The 17,193-nt window shown below is 53.9% G+C and overlaps 1 protein-coding gene across 2 annotated transcripts; it reads right to left on the minus strand.

The window, feature by feature from the left end:
* Nucleotides 1-878: 878 nt before the first annotated feature.
* SH2D2A (SH2 domain containing 2A) lies at nt 879-8,970 on the minus strand. 2 transcript variants are annotated; one of them, XM_040988524.1, is made up of 9 exons: nt 8,823-8,970; nt 8,025-8,191; nt 7,169-7,356; nt 6,611-6,700; nt 6,295-6,463; nt 3,431-3,583; nt 3,037-3,321; nt 1,802-1,966; nt 879-1,323 (listed from the first exon to the last, which is right to left on the minus strand). In XM_040988524.1, exons 1-8 carry the CDS (start codon nt 8,854-8,856, stop codon nt 1,805-1,807), a joined length of 1,248 nt encoding a protein of 415 aa, XP_040844458.1. In that variant the 5' UTR covers nt 8,857-8,970; the 3' UTR covers nt 879-1,323; nt 1,802-1,804. The 2 variants fall into 2 exon arrangements, with proteins under 2 accessions (XP_040844458.1, XP_040844460.1); XM_040988526.1 differs by having other exon boundaries at nt 3,431-3,580; nt 8,823-8,969.
* Nucleotides 8,971-17,193: the final 8,223 nt, after the last annotated feature.

Here is a 17,193-nt window from a genome sequence, read left to right on the forward strand (position 1 = left end):
CCGCAACTCTTGATTCAGCAGACATATTGCTCCTCCAGTCGATGAGCACTGGAGCAGAAAGGAGGGAATCTGGCTGTCACCCAGCTGTCCTAGGCTGCCTGGGTGGGGTGCAGGTGATAGCAAGCCAGGTCCAGGGTCCAATGTGGCTGGAGGGAAGGGTCTGGAAGGTTTCCAGGCCTCTGGGAAGGACAGGGCCCCTGGCCTGTGGGGATGGCTTTATGGAAAAAGCTGCCCAGATGGGGCCCACCATGAACAGGCCTGAGTAGTTTTTGGGGTGGGCTCCACCCAGCCCTAGGGGCCATCCAGGGGCAGACCCCACCCTACTGCCTTGGAAAGCCCCGTCCCTCAGTCCCAACCAGGGCAGATGCTTATAGGGGGTTGGAGCTGGAACGGGAGCTTGCCTGGAGGTGGGCAGGGGCAGGGAAGGATGGAGGTATTACAAAGGGATGGAAGCAGGACAGGGGGTCCTGTGGAGGGACTCCTGCACTCCAAGAGGCTCCCCATGCCATCTGTTCCCCAGCCTTGCACTTGGCAGAGGGTTTGGGAGGAGGGTAAGGGGAGGACAGCCTTGTCTATTCCCTCCCCGCTCCACTTTCTTCACCAGTGCCCTCAGCTGGTGCAGCTGCCCCTGGCCCAGGCCACAGGCTCAGCTCAGTCCAGTCCAGCTGGGCACAGACTTTTTGACAGAGAAAAGTTGTGTCTCTTGTTTTGGAACAGCCTAGAACCCAGCCAACAGACCTTGTGACCTCTCCATCCCCAGACCCTCTGTCCCCACTGCAGTGGTGGTTCAAGCATTTGCTTTCCAGGGGATGAGAAAAAGAGAAGAGAGGCAGAGACTGAGACAGAAGGAGCTGGGAGGCCTTGGCTCCCTGTGGGCGGAGGTTGTTGGCGATGATTTATTAGCCAGACAAGAATCAACAAACAAGTTCCAACATCTGTTCTCACCAAACCATTCCTCAGACAACAGCAGCATTGGACCAGAGCCCAGACTCAAAGGCTCAGAGGGGCCAAGGAAATAAGACTCCAAGAGGAGAAATGGGGCTGTGGGAGCCAGCAAAGCTCTCCTAACACACTTCCTGGCCGCCTCAGAGGACGGCTGAACGCTGAGCCGCTCGGTTCTTGGGGACTCTCGGGGGCAGGGGGCGGAGAGTCAGTGTTCCAGGAGGAAGCAGACCCCTTAGCTGCTTCTCCAACTTCCAGGCTTCTTTGGTGGTAGGGTGGGATAGATTGGTCCCTTGGAGGAGGGGGACTCAACACCCAGGCCTCGGTGCCACAACGTTCTACAAAGCTGGATTACCTGCCTGAGAAATTCTCTGACGTTCCCTGTTGAGGAGAGTTGGTGGATATGGGGTAAGAACATAGCACTCAAGGGGGTGATCAGGAGAGCTGGGTTCCAGCCTTTGACCTTGGGGACATCACCAGCCTATCCCTATCTGTTTTTGTTTCCTGATCTGCCTTCAAAGGTAGTCTCACTTGATCTCACCGAGGGTAAATGAAGTGCTACTGTTCCTCCTCCCTCCCTCTTCCAGGACAGACATCACTAATCAATCATGGTGCTCTTTTCTGCTGAGTTCAGACATGACCTTAATATCCTTTCCAAGGCAAGCGCTCTAGGCAGCCACGACCAATGGATTGGTGTTGGCATGCGAGCTGACACCTCTTTGCCACCCTCGCGATAGATGAGGGTGAGGTCCTTTCCAGCTTTACCCGCCCCTGCTTTGTGCCAGCCACATTTCCTGAGACAGGCAGGCGTGCAAACTACATTCTGAGTTGTCTCCCCCGCCCCCCCATTCAGACTCACCGTCTACTGAGGAAGTCCAAGGGGTCCTCGGTCCTGAAGCGCCTGCCTAGAAAGGTTGTGGGGGAGGGTATGTCTCCAGGGCAATGGGGGCTGCTGGGATGGCGGTGGGCCTTGTCCAGCCCCAGAGCTCTCAGATTGCTGCTGCCCGCCACCGCTGCTTGGATTCTGCAGAGAAAATGACAGTTGGAGGTCTCTACCTTCTGTCTCCGGGGCCCAGCTGCATGCAGCTCAAGGCCTAAGATGAGTGATCCTAACAGGCTTCAGGGTCCAACTCCTCTCATTTCACTCAATAATTGTTTTCTAAACACCTGTCCTGGAGAGTGGATGGGAGGTAGTGTGTGTCCTAGGTGATCAGTGTTAGGGCAGGTGTGCATAAAGTACAGGGAGTAGCTTCTGGGGTCCAGGAAGGGAGGAGAAGAAAGAGCTGCTATTTAAAAGGAACCCAGCAAGAAGCAGTGGGGTGTGGAAAGGTTGGGGGTATGATGTTTGGGTTAGTGAGCAAGCCCTAGGATTCAGGCTTAAACAGCTGGGGACTGAAGAAACAGCAGTGAGGACACAGAATATGAGAGGGAGTGGTTGGAGTCAGGGGAGAACAGAGCTGGCTGAGTCGGGTTTGAGGGATTGCATGGGCCCAGAGAGGGGATCAAGAGCTTGTGGAGGAGCCTGGATGAAGACACGGACTGGGGACAGCAGGTATGGGCAGAGGTGTGTGCAAATGTGAGCAGGCACAAGGGCTGAGTTGTGCCTGGGGTACAGCAGCAGAGGGAGAGGGTGAAGAAGGGCCTGAGGGGGGCAGGTGTAGAGAAAGGGGCTAGGAGTATCCAGTGGCTTCAGCACATTGTATGATACCACTTGGACCTATCAGGGAGGGGTGTGGGAATGGAGGATGGTGGTGGAGTTGCACCCTTCTCTGAGCTCATCTGAGATGACACAGGGTCCCCAGTGCTCTTCTCCAGATGACAGGGCCCTTAAGGCAGAGGGTGAGCCCTAGGTGCTACCACAGAGTGTCTGAAGGATAAAACGGCCACAGACCCAAAGGCAGGCTTCAGTAAGGGAAAGCATGAGGGACCTTACCCAGGGCCTCTCCTCTGTGAGACCAGAGGGCTGCTAACAGGGCAAGGAGAGGGTGCTACCCCTGGGCTGGAACAGGTTGCTGACAGCATAGCTCATTTGGTCCTCAGACCAAGGCTCAAGACCTAGCTGACCAGAAGTCATTCCCCTGCATCCCCACTCACCTCACTTCCAGGGATAGGCCTGGACCAGCACTTCCGCAGCGCAGGGTGTCCAGCAGCCAGGGCAGCCGGCAATTCTACCTCCTCATAGATATTGCTGGAGGCCTTCCTAGGGCTGCCCTGGCCCATGGCGTAGAAGGCTATGGGTTCATCAGGCTCGTGGTAGATGGGATTTGTGGGCCTTGGGGGTAGGACTGGACGAGACCGTGGAGCTGGACTTGTGTAGACTTCTGAGGGTGGCTGGGGTTTGGCGGGAATAGGAGGCTTGGGCCTGGGCAGCTGGCAGGGCTAGAAGAGAGTGCCTGGTGACATAACTGAGGTGGAGCTCATCCTTCCCAGCTCGGGCTCTGCCTCCTCCCTCTTGCCCCACCCCAAATCCTGGCTCCTTTCCCAGTACCTCCTTCGGCTCCCGAGCCCCCTCCTTCAGTGTTGGGGCAGGGGTCTGTGCGTGTCTGATGATTGGGGTATACTGGGGGTTTGTATCCTGGCTTTTGCTTGTGGAGTCTGTCTCTTCAGTCCTCAGGCAAAGTCCTACTGGCACAGGAGTCTGCTGGGGAGGAAGGAGTGCCAGAAGCAGTGGTGAGCTGGAGGACAAGTAAGTAACCCAGGAGGACAGCATAAGGTCGTCTTTGTGGAGGATGGAGGAGAGTGAGATGGACACAAAAATTTGGCCTCAGTTGGGGTCCCTGGGGGAAGTGATAGGAGAGGCTAAGGGGCTGCATGGAGGGGCAAGCTCTGGGCACAAGCCACAACTGTTATTACATTTCTTCTGGAACATGGGGCCACCCCAGTCTGTACTTGTGCTTGAGGTTGTAAAAATGCAATAAGAGGGCCCAGCACGATGCCTTAGTGGCTAAAATCCTTGCCTTGCACATGCCAGTTTGTATCCTGGCTGTTCCACATACCATCCAACTCCCTGCTTGTGGCCTGGGAAAGTAGTAGAGGACAGCTCCAAGCCTTAGGACCCTGCAACCACATGGGAGACCTGGAAAAAGCTCCTGGCTTCAGTTTGGCTCAGCTCTAGTCATTGTGGCCACCTGGGGAGTGAACCAGTGGATGGAAGATCCTTCTATAAATCTGCCTTTCCAATATAAATAATAAAATCTTAAAAAAAAAAAAGCAACAAGAGAGGGCAGGTGTTGATTTGTAGCAGGTTAAGGTGCCACTTGCAAGGTCTGGTTGGCATCCCCTATTGGGCCCAATTTTGATTCTGCCTGCTCCACTTTGCATCCAGCTTCCTGCTAATGCATCTGGGAAAGCAGCAGCAGATGGCCCAAGTGCTTGGGCCACCTGCCACCTGCATGGGCCACCCAGATGAAGCTCCTGGTTTCCGGCTTCAGCCTATCCCAGCCTCAGCTGTTCTCAAAAATGATCAGCATGGGAACTGAGCTTTCTGCCTGCTGAGCCCATGTTTATTTCTGAAGATGTGAGCAGAATGCATGTGGACTGATAGGAACTTCCCCTCTTCTTCCCCCAGGAGTTGTGCTCAGCCTTAGCCCCAGACATGGCGCTTCTTGGTAGGCTAAAGCTGTTCTCAGGCTCCTGCAAACCAGCAGCCTCCATTGGGAGGTGTACTGCGGGCCCATGAGTCCAAATCAGCCTTTCCTCTCCTGCTACTCCCTCCCTGCCCCTGCAAGCCATTCTTTCTGGGAGGAGAGCAGCCCCCTGCACCCACCTCCTGCACCTCCAATCCCACACCAGTCTGGTTCCTTCCTGGTCCTACATTGCCTTCCCCACCTGATGTTGTTCTCCATATCCACTCTTCACCATCATAGACTCTGCCTGGGTTGGCCCCAGTCAAGCTGCATGGAACCACTCTTGCCTCATTCCTTGGGATCTTCCCTTTTAGATACCAGGTCCAATCTGAAGACCGTGCTACTGGCTCTCGCTCCACGCCTCTCTCAGGCCGGACTGCCTAGCTCCTTACCGCCACCCGCCCCCCGCCCACCCTCCCCAGCCCGGTTCTCTCTCCTGATTTTCCCCCGTCTCTCCCTCCTCCCTTTCCTTGGCTCTCTGCAGGTTCCTCTCCCTCCTGGGAGCTCTGGATGTTGAATCTTCTTTTCTTCTCCATCTACACTGACTTCAGTGGCTTGCACCCCAGCCCTGGAGGCTCTGTCTACCCACTGCTGACAACTGCCCAGCATTTATCTCCAGCCTCCTGGCTGCTAGCGGCCAGCCACTGGCCACTTATGGGGCATTCTCCTCCAACTTTGCTCAGCTCTACCAACCACAGCTCTGTCTTTGCACACTCCCCATGTAGTCCTACTAGTGTCCTGGTAACTCCATGTGCGAGGCAGAACTGCAGCACTCTGGCCCCTCGTCTAGCAGCCTCCTCCTTGCCTCTCCCATGCTGCTCCTCAGCTTGCGACTCTCCAGAACCTTCTCTAGCTTGGCACCACATTGCAAATCCATGCGAGTCTCTGAGCCTCCTCCCATTCTCTTTCTGTCTCCCATCTCTCAATCCCTCAGCCATTCTGCTCCTCCTCAGTTAGCGACTCCGCGCACATCAGGCCCCTGCTACCTCAGGGCCAGTACACCTGCTCTTACTGCCACCTACAGTGTTGTTCCTCCAGTTCTCACCATGGCTCCTCTCATTCTACTCAAGCCTCTGTCCAGATGTTCCCTTGGGAGTGACCCTTCTTGAAATGCCTGTGTGAAGCAGTCTACCTTGTCCCCCTCTTCTCGGCTCCCCACTGCACTCACTGAGTACTATTGAATATCTGCTTTGTTGCTGTCTCCTCCAAGAGAAGCTACTGGAAGACAAGAATATTTTGCTCACTGCTGTCTTTCTGGAATCCAGAACAATACAGGGCACTTGGTAGCCATCTGAACTTGTCTCAGGAGGCACTCCCTGCCAGGCTTCAGGGTACCCCTGGTGGCCCACCTCACACTTGGTACCTATCATAACTGCTTCCCAAGAGGAAGCTTTATGCATTTGAAAACTGTTACTCCCAGAGCCTACCTGCACCTGACATCAAATCCACACTCAAGGAATAGATCCTAAAAAAACGTGTGTGCTGTGCCAGGCTGACCCACTCCTCGCTAGCCCTCCTGCCTGTGTGGCCAGGCTGGTCTCTCCAGCTCTCTTTCCCAGCACACTGCTTTCTCTGCTTTCTCCAAGGGCTTCCCAGGGCGGTGGGGGAGCTGTAGGGTGGGAGAGGAAGCACGGTTGGAGTCTGCAGGCCTGGGCTCTGGGAAGGAGACTTTCGCAGGTGTCTGGGTCCCAGGGTGTTGGGTCAGGAGGAAGAGGAGGAGGCGCACCTGGCGGGCGAGGGGCTTGGTGATGGTCTCCCCGTAGGGGCTGAGTGGGCAGACCGTGTAGTGCCGTAATAGGTCCTGCAGCCGTGCGTGAGCGCTGTTCTCGCCTAGGACCACGTGACGTCCGTCTCTGAGCTGGGCCAGCAAGAAGTGACGGCAGCAGGTCCGGCTCCTGGTGGGTGCCATTCGGGATCAGACCTGGTGCCTCTCAATTTTGGCTCCTCCCTGCCTAGTGCTAGGGTTTCTGACTGCCCCGCTCCGTCCCCTTCCAGGGATGAGGCCGCCTGGGTCCACTCCCCCGCTTCCACGCCCTCAGCACCTGTAAGTCAGCACGAAGGTCACCGCGCTTTCGCTGAAGCGCACCAGGTAGCATCCTTGAGGCTTGGGCTCCAGCAGCCTTTCGGCCTCCCTGAGGGTGTCAGAGAGGGAGAGAGGGGGGGTGGAACCCTGCTGTGACTCACTTGCTGCGCCCTTGTGCCTCCACTCCCCGGCTCTCCTTCGAAAAGTCCTAGACACAAACCACTAGGCAAGGAACGAAAATGCAAATAGAGGGAAGACAATGTGGACAGTTGGGCGTGGGCAGGGGCCAGGTTCCCTGCCCTGCAGCCACCAGGGACCTTATGCTCCAAAGACAGCCTGGAAAGATAGGGAATGATGGATCCTAGAAAGGGGGTACTGAGGCATGGAGGAGGTTGGGCTGGGAACCTCTCCAGTGATCTCCCCAGGACAGAGGCCTCTGTGGAAGGCTGGGAGACCCCAAGAGCCAGAGCTAGGGGTTGGTAGCCTCAGTCGACCCATGCCTGGTCACGTGACGCCGACAGGGCCTCTGTTCAGCGCCTGTGCCTCTCTCGGGCCAGTTTCCTTCTCTGTGACTCACCTTCGCGTGATGAAGCCGTGGAACCAGGCGGGGGCTACCCCGTCCTCCAGGAGCCAGGGTGCCTGGGTCCGCTGGAACCAAGCCCGGATCTCAGCCTGTAGAGCCTGACCTCCTTCCCCACCAGGGACCTCCTCGGCTCTCTCTGCTGGCCTCATCATGGAGGCAGCTTCCAGGGCCTGGGGCGATGCCTGGACAGAAGGGAGCAAAGAGGAGATGCAGCCACGGAGGGACCTTCCCCTGCCCCCAAGCAAGCGGTTGCCCTCTTCCTTACCCCACCATGCATTGTGGAGGGTGTGATTGTCCAGGAGCCCATTCACACTCACCCTGAGACTATCAGCTTGCCCCGGTCACACCAGCAGCCCTCTGCCCAGACACCCGCCCTTACCTTCCCTCTGTGTCTCCAGGGCACTAGGAACAGTGAGCTCCAGAAGAGTGAGAGGCAGCAAGGGACTCAAAACAGGAAGTCACCCCAGGGACTACAACAAGGAGGGACACCCCACTAATTGCAGGGAGGGCTCCTAAGGACTGTGTGGGTGGCAGGGCTGTGGCGGCCTCAGGGCCATGCTGGCCATGATGGCTGCTAATCCAGAGACACAGGCTCCTGCTGCAGCCACCCAGGACTCTGCATGGGGCCGCCCATGGGCTCGATCAGGCTTCTCCGAAAGTAGAGAAGCAGCAAGGAGCTGAGGGGGCAGCCTGGCAGGGGAAGGGGGTACTGCCTCTCTTTCTCTACCTGTTGGCAGCTATGCTTTGCTGCAGCTTTCCCTCTAGGTCACCTTGTCTGTTTGCAAGTGCTCAGTGTGGGTGGGTAGGCCTGATGAGGGAGCTGGATGCCCACCCCCAGGTTCCCACTCACCTCTGTCTGCACAGCTGAGGTTCTGGGGGTGCTGGGCTGGACTTCCTCACCCAGTGGAACCTGGAGTCTGGGCCTGGAGAGCAAACCTGGGCCCTGGCAGCTCCTGTGGGTCAAGTCCGTGGTCTGGGACGTGCTGAATGCTGGGGCAGGGGCACTTCCATGAGGCTCTGTGAACACAAAAGGAGTTGCTTGGAAAGAGTAGGGAGAACATGGGGCAGAGGGAGGCTATTATGTCTCTCTCCCTGCTTCCCACACCTCTCTCCCACACTCAGAGGAATCCTACCAACCTCCAGCCAGGGGCCTGGAGGACAGGGACAGTGGTGGGGACGGGGTGGGGACAGCAGAACAGTAGGAGGGACAGCAGGGGGTTCTCTCAGCAATGAGGTGTAAGGAACCCAAGGGGACCCTGAGGAGCTGACAGGGGTTCGCTGGGAAAGTGGGGTGCCTGGAGGGAGGGGCTGGGGACAAGGCTGGAGTCTCCTTCTCAGCAAGCCCCTCTGTGGGCCTGGTATCCTTGTCTACCAGCTCATCCTTTTGCATCTGAGAAGCATTCAGCAAACCCTGCTGCCTTTGCCTGGACCCTCCCAGCAGAAACATCCTAACCCCCACCCCTCTTGATCTGCCTTGGTTCCCTTGGCCCAGTCTGGGAGTTCTATTCTCTTCTACCTCCTTGTTGTCTAAGCTTCCTTCCCCCTGAGGTGAGGGTGTAGGCTAAGGAGAGAGAACAAGGGCCATGGCGATGTTGATGTCCCCCCTCACCCGCCCTGTGTGAGCCCCATTCTTGAACTTCACACTTACCTGGGGGGCATATCTGGGCCAGGGGCAACTCCATGGGGTCAGCTTACAACGGGCCCCCCAAGTAGGGCCTGTGTCTGTGCTCGCCAGAGGTGTTGCATACTCAGCAACTCATCTCTGCCCCCACCCCGCGTCCCCCGGGACAGGAAATGTCGCCTCACCCACAGCCTGCGCCCTGGCAGAAGGCACACGTCACGGAAAGCCCGAAGACAGGTGTCCCGCCCCCGGAAGCTGGGCTGCTGAGGGTAGTGTGGTGGCTTGCTGGGGCTGCTGTGTGTGTCACCTCTCAGGTGGTGACGTGCTGGGAGGTTCTGGCGGGGGAGGCTGGGCTTCATGCCTCCTCATTTTGCCCTGGCTGCCTCAGCCCAGACAAGGGGTGTTTTCTCTTTGTTTCTCTCTTCATCTCGACTTCTAATTTTCTTCCTGTGATGTCTCTCAGCTCGGCTCTTGATCTGGTTCAAGCAGTGGGGATGGGGGATGTTACCTGTGCCATCACGTGCCCCAGGGGCTTTTCACAGAGGGATGCTTAGGACTTTGCTTCCGGGAGACAGGGGAGAGAGGGTCTGCAGTGGGAAGCATGTGCATCAGAAGACATTTTTTAAAAACTTATTTATTTTTATTAGAAAGGCAGAACTACAGAGAGAGAGTAGGAGAGACAGAGAGACAGATCTTCCATTTGCTGATTCACTCCCCAAATAGTGGCAATGGCCAGAACTGGGCTGATCAGGAGCCAGGAGCTTCTTCCATGTCTCCCATATGGGTGCAGGGTTCCAAGGACCTGGGCCATCTCTGCTGCTTTCCTAGGCCATTAGCAGCAAGCTGAAGTCGAAGTGGAACAGATAGGACTCAAACCAGTGTCCACGGGAGATGCCAGCACCACAAATGGAGATCTAACCTACTATGTCACATCCCCAGAACTGAGAAGGGGAAGCCTGGCTTCCCTTCTTGGGTAGATAATGGTGCTGGATTAGGGCAAAACCAGGTCATCTTGGAGGAGTCAGCAGGTCATGTCAGCAGCAGCAGCAGCAGCAGCAGTACTCACAGTTGTTGATTAGATCATTCTCTGGTCTTGAAATTCCAGGGGTCCTGTATGCTCCTGACTGCACCACAGGACCAACCCAATTTGTCTCTCATCTATCCTCACAAACTGGAGAGGGAAGCAGGAACATCATTCCCACTACCCAGGAGGCAAACTTACATGTGGTAAAGTTAAGTACCTTGGTCATGGTCTTTTGGTGTTGCAGAAATCGGTGGCAGAACTGGGACCAGAAACTGTGCTTCCTTTTATAATATCCCATATATGAGCCCAACGTGTTGGGCTCACTTTGCAAATACCAATAGCCCATCAGGTGCTGGTTCATGTCTTGACTGCTCCACTTCCCAATCTAGCTCTCTACGTGTGACCTGGGAAAGCAGTAGAGGACAACCCAAAGGTTTGGGATCTTGCACCCACCTGGGAGATGCGGAAGAGGCTCCTGGTTTCAGATTGGCTCAGCTCAGTTGTTGTAGCCACTTGAGGAGTGAGTCAGCAGGTGGAGGATCTTTCTCTCTGTATCTCCTCTCTGTAAATCTGCCTTAACAAAAAATGTAAATAAATACATAAATAAATCTAATAATTTCCCATATAAGTTAGGTCAAAAACTAGGGCCCACATACTATTTTCTGTTTTTAAAAGACTTAATAATTTTTATTTGAAAGGCAAAGTTATGGAAATACAATTCAGTCCCCAAATGATTGCAATGGCTAGGTCAGACCAGAGCCGTCTGGGTCTCCCATGTGGGACCCAAGTGCGTGGACCATTTTTAGCTATTTTCTTTCTTTTTTTTTTTCTTTTTAAAGATTTATTTATTTTTATTACAAAGTCAAATATACAGAGAGGAAGATCTTCCGTCCGATGATTTACCCCCCAAGTGACCGCAACGGCTGGTGCTGTGCCGATCCAAAGCCAGGAGCCAAGTACTTCTTCCGGGTCTCCCAAGCGAGTGCAGGGTCCCAAAGCTTTGGGCCGTCCTCGACTGCTTTCCCAGGCCACAAGCAGGGAGCTGGATGGGAAGTGGATCTGCCAGGATTAGAACCGGCACCCATATGGGATCGCGGGGCATTCAAGGTGAGGACTTTAGCCGCTAGGCCACGGTGCCGGGCCCCATTTTTAACTACTTCCCTAGCTCATTAGCAGAGAGCTGTATTGGAAATGGAGCAGGTAAAACTTCAGCCAATGTTCATATGGGGATAAGCCAATATGCTGGCCCTTCTCTTTTTGTTTTTCTTTTTAATGTTTATTTATTCATTTTTTCATCTACTTGGAAAACATGGAGATAGATAAATAGATAAATAGATAGATATAATGACAGACAGATAGATTTGGATTGTCCATACATTAGTTTACTCCCCAAATGTCCACAACAGCCAGATCCTACCTAGACTGAAGTCAGGAGCCTGGATCTGGAGGGGCTGTAAGGACCTAAGCACTTGAGCCATCACCTGCTGTCTCCCAGGACACATTAGCAGGAAGCTGGAATGGAAGCAAAGCCCTGGGACTCAAACTGGCATTCTAATATGGGATGTACATCCCAAGTGCCAGCTTAAGCCACAAAGCCTGTCTCCATACACTCTTCTTGTCAAGAGCCAAGAGGGTAGGGGGCTGGCCCTGTGACATAATCAGCCAAGCTTTCACCTACAGCACCAGTATCCCATATGGATGCAGGTTCAAGTCCTGGCTGCTCCCTTCCAAACAAGGTCCTTTTTCAGGCAGGTGCAAGGCCCTAGGTGCTCCCCGTCAGGTAGACTTCCTCTGGTTTGGGTCATTTCCATCATGGGCTGATGCAGACCTCTGTTCTTCAAGCTGCAGACTCCTGGCAGCCATGCTGTTTTTGGTGATGAGTCATCCTTGACTGTCACCAGTCATCCAGAGGCAAGAGGCTACTGAGAGGTGCCCCAGACGGTCCCTGAGCACAAGACATTCTTTTCCCAGTCCCTGCTGGGTAAGCCATCCCCGCCAGTGTGGGGCCTTCCCTCTTCTACCTTCTTTTACCTGTGTGGGCAAGCGATCCTCTCTGCTATGGCTTAGTGGAGTTATTACTTTGTCAGCCACTGCTTACTAATGGCTTCCAGTCTGGAAGATGCCAATGCTGGGATGCAGGCAAGTGCGCATGCAGGGAAGACATCATTGGGTGTGATGGTGAGTGCGGTTTATCTTCAATCCAGGACTCAGCACCCAGATCTGGGTATCCTAGTTTAAAGGGATGCAATGCCACACAGGCATCATTGGTTGGAGGTATGCGTTCCTGTAGTGGAGGGATTGCACGCTACATGGGATTGTTCCCTGCACAGGGCCGCCTGAGTCCTCTCATTCTTTTTTTTTTTTTTTTTTTTTCTTTATTGGAAAGGCGGATATACAGAGAGGAGAGACAGAGAGGAAGATCTTCCGTCCGATGATTCACTCCCCAAGTGAGCGCAACGGGCCGATACTATGCCAATCCAAGGCCAGGAGCCTCTTCCGGGTCTCCCACATGGGTGCAGGTTCCCAAAGCTTTGAGCCTCTTCCGGGTCTCCCACATGGGTGCAGGTTCCCAAAGCTTTGGGCCGTCCTCGACTGCTTTCCCGGGCCACCCCGGGAGCTGGAAGGGAAGCGGGGCTGCCGGGATTAGAACCGGCGCCCATATGGGATCCTGGGCGTGCAAGGCGAGGACCTTTAGCCACTTGCGCCACCGCGCCGGGCCCCTGAGTCCTCTCATTCTATCAGCTGTGACTGATCCTGGGTTACAAGCCCCTTGCTCCCCTTACGTTGTTCTGGAAGTGTGAGGGTCATCCTGCTGGGGTCTGAAATGACTCTGGGGGGGGGGGGGAATAGGTCACTACCTCTTTGAATAGAAAGGGGTCTGATGGTGCACTACACCTGGCCACCATAAGGGTGGGTGTGTGCTGGCCTCACCAAGGAATAGTCTTAGTGCAGGGCTGCAGGTCAGCTTATGGCCACAGGTAGTTGTCCATCTCGGCATGAACATGACTATGCCCTCCTGCCCACACAAGGCCTGCATCTTGCCATCAAGTCCATCACGTGTATCGGCTTGTTGTGCCAGTGCTGGGATTACTGCTGGCTGAACACAGGGCCTGGCTGATGTCCCTGGGTGAGCCATCCTGACCAACTAGCTGTTCACTGTCCACTTCGTGATGAGTGCTTGTGATGGGCATCAATGTGAGGTCCAAGGATTGGCAATGTTTGCATGGCTTTATCTGCCAGGGCTGGGATTAGGTGAGCAGGTGAGGTGCCCAGGGGACCAATGTTATGGAGATGCCATTCTTGGATCAGGCAGACGGAGCCTGTCATATGTTGAGCTCTTTCCCAGGCCTTCTTTGTGCCAGCATTTCCGTTTTATTCCTTTTTTTTTTTTTTAAATTACAAAGTCAGATATACAGAGAGGAGGAGAGATAGAGAGGAAGATCTCCCATTTGATGATTCACTCCCCAAGTGAGCGCAATGACCAGTGCTGTGCCAATCCAAAGCCAGGAGCCAGGAACTTCTTTCCAGGTCTCCCATACAGGTGCAGGGTCCCAAAGCATTGGGCCATCCTTGACTGCTTTCCTAGGCCACAAGCAGGGAGCTGGATGGGAAGTGGAGCTGCCGGGATTAGAACCAGCACCCATATGGGATCCGGCGCATTCAAGGCGAGGACTTTAGCTGCTAGGCCATGCTGCCAGGCCCCATTTTATTCCTTTCATGGCCCTTACCAACTTGCCAACCATTTGCTGCTTCCCAGTAGTCCCAGCACAGCCGGGACTGTCACCTATTCTTACTCCTGTCACCTGGTGGATAATTTCTGGCAAGACTTCCCTGGGTCACTGTCTTTCAGACACCCCTGAGTGGGGCTGTACTCCTGCTGGTGCCAGCATACCCCACCAGCACATCTACCTGTTGATGGCTTGGCCAACCCCCCTACCATGAGATCATGGATGTGAACGTAAGAAGCAGGGCTGAACCAGAGGTAGGTGTCACCTCTTGCTCGTGTGAACTTCTGTGTTGGGCCAGAGGCAGCTTGTTGTTAAGCATCATTTCCAGCGAGAAGGAATCATCGTTCTGAATGTCCAACTTTGGGACTAAGGTGTCTCGGATAGCTTCCAACTTCTGCCAGGCAGCTTGGGCTGAAGGGCACTTAGTGCCCATCAGTCAGACACTCAATCTCTTTTAGGGTCTACCTCCACATCAGTGACTATTTTTCAGAGTGGATCTCCATCAGGGAGCTTGTGACCTTGTTCCAGATCCCTAGGGTGTACGTTGCAACTGCATTGGAGCTTACAAAGCCAGACTCATCCACCACTGGTATTTCTAGCATCACCGGATATACTAGCCCAGGGGGCAGAGCACCTTGCAGTACAGCCTGGACCTGATTCCTGCTCTGGGACTCACTAACAGGGGCAGCCTCTGGATCATCAGAAGACAAAGTGAAGCACTATTCTCAGGTGAGCATTCTTTGCCTCAGAAAAGACATGTTGCTTTCTTAATGCTAGGAATGATGGGGAGCAACATCTTGTCCTCTATATCAGACTCCATTAACAGGCTTCCAGAGCCTTCACTATCACTGGAGCCCGGGGTGACTTTCCCTGGGAAGGTCAGTGTCAGGTTTTACGAAAACCAGAATCAGGACAGAACTGTGACATTGTAACTTAAACTACCACTTGCAGGACTGGCATCCCCTATGGGCCTTAGTTTGGGTATCAGCTGCTCCACTTTCTATCCAGTTCCCTATTAATGGGCCTGGGAAAGCAGCAGAAGATGGTCTAAGTGTTTGGGACCCTACACCCACATGAGAGACCCAAAAGAAGTTCTTGGCTCCTGGTTTTGGCCTGACCCAGCCTTAGGCATCGTGGCCATTGAGGGAATGGATCAGTGGATGACACAGAGAAGAAAACCAGAATTCAGGACACTTTTCTCACCACTGGTCCAAACTGGCAGAACCCCAGCATCTCCACATGGAGCCACCTGTCCAAATGTACTTTGTGGACACAGGGGAAGGGGAGCTGGTGGCGAACAGTTGTGACATACCCCCTGGCGGAAGACCATAGACCTCTTCTCTGGACAGCTTTAGACATTCACTTTTTAAAAAGATTTATTTATTTAATTAATTAATTTTAAAAGATTTATTTATTTATTAAGTCAGATATACGGAAAGGAGAGACAGAGAGGGAGATCTTCCATCTGATGATTTACTCCCCAAGTGACCACAACGGCCGGTGCTGTGCCAGTTCGAAGCCAGGAGCCACGAACTTTCTCCAGGTCTCCCATGCAGGTGCAGGGTCCCAAGATGTTGGGCCGTCCTCGACTGCTTTCCCAGGCCACAAGCAGGGAGCTGGATGGAAAGTGGGGCCGCCAGAATTAGAACCAGTGCTCAAATTGGATCCTGGCACATTCAAGGCGAGGAATTTAGGTGCTAAGCCAGAGCGCCAGGCTGACATTCGCTCTTGTTCATGGAGAATGACTCTTCTCCATCTGCTCACTCCACAGGGACCCTGTGCCTGAGGCATGCAGCCGTGCTAGGAAGGTGCACAGGCATGGGGACCTCACAACCTACCATTACCGCTTTGAGAACTCACACCAAGGTGCAAAGAGATCCAGTGTCCCATGGTTCTTGAAGCTTCTGTGCCCCTGCTTTCTTATTGAAAACTGTCAGGTAATAAAGGTGAGCTCAACTAAGACCTCCTCGTTTCAGTTCACTTCCAAGTCTGGGGACCCTGTCTTGCCCACCATCCAGACAGAATACTTCTGCCTTTTTGGTGGCTCATCCAGAAACCATTTCTTTCCTCTACAGAGGTGCAGTTATAATTTTTTTTTTCTTTTAAAAGATTTGTGGGGCCCGGCACGGTGGCGCAGTGGTTAAGGTCCTCACTTTGCATGCCCAGAATCCCATATGGGCACCGGTTCTGTCCCGGCGGCCCCACTTTCCTTCCAGCTCCCTGCCTGTGGCCTAGGAAAGCAGTCGAGGATGGCCCAAGGCTTTGGGACCCTGCACCCGCGTGGGAGACCCGGAAGAGGCTCCTGGCTTCGGATCGGCATAGCACCGGCCGTTGCGCTCACTTGGGGAGTGAATCATCGGACGGAAGATCTTCCTCTCTGTCTCTCCTCTCTGTATATCCGCCTTTCCAACAAAAATAAAATAAATCTTTAAAAAAAAGATTTATTTATTTTATTTCAATACCAGACATACAGTTAGAGAAAGAGAAGTGAGAGAAAGAGAGAGAGAATCTTTCATCCATTGGTTCATTTCCAAATGGCAGCAATGGCTGAAGCTGAGCTAGTCCAATGCCAGGAACTTGGAGCTCATATGGGATGATGACAATACGAGAGGCTTAACTTACTACACCATGATACCGGCCCCTACTTGCTTGATTTTTAAATGAATTATGGGGTCTCAAAGATCAGCTGCTGTGCTTGCACAGACCATCAATCAGCAGAAGAGATGTTCCTGAGTTTTTTCCCTCCATTTTTTTCCAGTCAAAGGTAAAGGGTTTCACTGATGTTGAATTTCCAGTGCTTGGCAAAACACTGGCACAGGAGATAGCCCCAGCAGTTATACCCTGATGTTTTGAAGATGAAAAGAAAAGAAGGCAAGGGGGTTTTAGAGCATAGCAACCCCTTTCTGCACTGAGGAGGGTCAGCAGTGACTCCCTCAGCCCTCTCGTGCCTTGCATGTGCACCTGCTCACACTCACAGCCTCTCTGTTGTGGCAGAGGCTTAGCCCCCACCCCTCACACACACCTGTGCCTGCACAAACACCTGCACTGAAGAGGGTGACAGGCAGCCCTGCCCCCACCATCCAAATGCCTTAGAGGCTGTGGAAAGAGATTAGGAATCAGGATCTGTTTGAGCCTGTGTGCCCCAACCAGTAAGGCTCTGGGACCTGGGGTAAATCTTGTAGGAATAAAATGAGAATAACCCAGACTAAATCCTTATAGTGGGCAATGAGTCAGCGCAACGTTTTGTCAACTGTGGAAGACAGCTGCATTCAGGCTAGATATTATTGTCGTCATCAGATTGATTATTACAGAGTCAGAGGAGAAATGGAGGTCATATCATCAGCACATTGGGGAGAGAGCTGAGCCCTCCCAGGCTGAGGCAGTGCTCGGACCTGGGGGAGCAGCGGCCAACAAGAGGGGCACAGCACTGGCTCTGGGCAGCCTTGGCTCTGGCGGGGAGAGAGGACTCACCAGCAGATAAGAAAGATTATCTCAGGGCCAGGTGCTTGATGCAAGGTTTGGGTCACTGCTTGGAACACCTGGAGCCCACATCCCCAAGTGCCTAGTTCAAGTGGCCTCTCCTTCCGGTTCAGCTCCCTGGAGGCGGCAGATGATGGTTCAAGAACCTGGCACTCTCCCAACCATG

This window comes from Ochotona curzoniae, unplaced genomic scaffold (assembly GCF_017591425.1).
Source record: "Ochotona curzoniae isolate NIBS_2020 unplaced genomic scaffold, NIBS_Ocur_1.0 contig_4909, whole genome shotgun sequence".
In the NCBI taxonomy this organism is placed as follows: Eukaryota; Metazoa; Chordata; class Mammalia; order Lagomorpha; family Ochotonidae; genus Ochotona; species Ochotona curzoniae.

Excerpts from the sequence above, each read along its gene's own strand:
- SH2D2A (XM_040988524.1), bottom strand. The coding sequence starts at position 8,856 with ATGGAGTTGCCCCTGGCCCAGATATGCCCCCCAG. Across the intron at positions 6,701-7,168 it reads CACGGCTTCATCACGCGAAG|GGAGGCCGAAAGGCTGCTGG; the intron begins GTGAGTCACAGA and ends TGACACCCTCAG. Across the intron at positions 6,464-6,610 it reads ACCTTCGTGCTGACTTACAG|GAGCCGGACCTGCTGCCGTC; the intron begins GTGCTGAGGGCG and ends GGCACCCACCAG.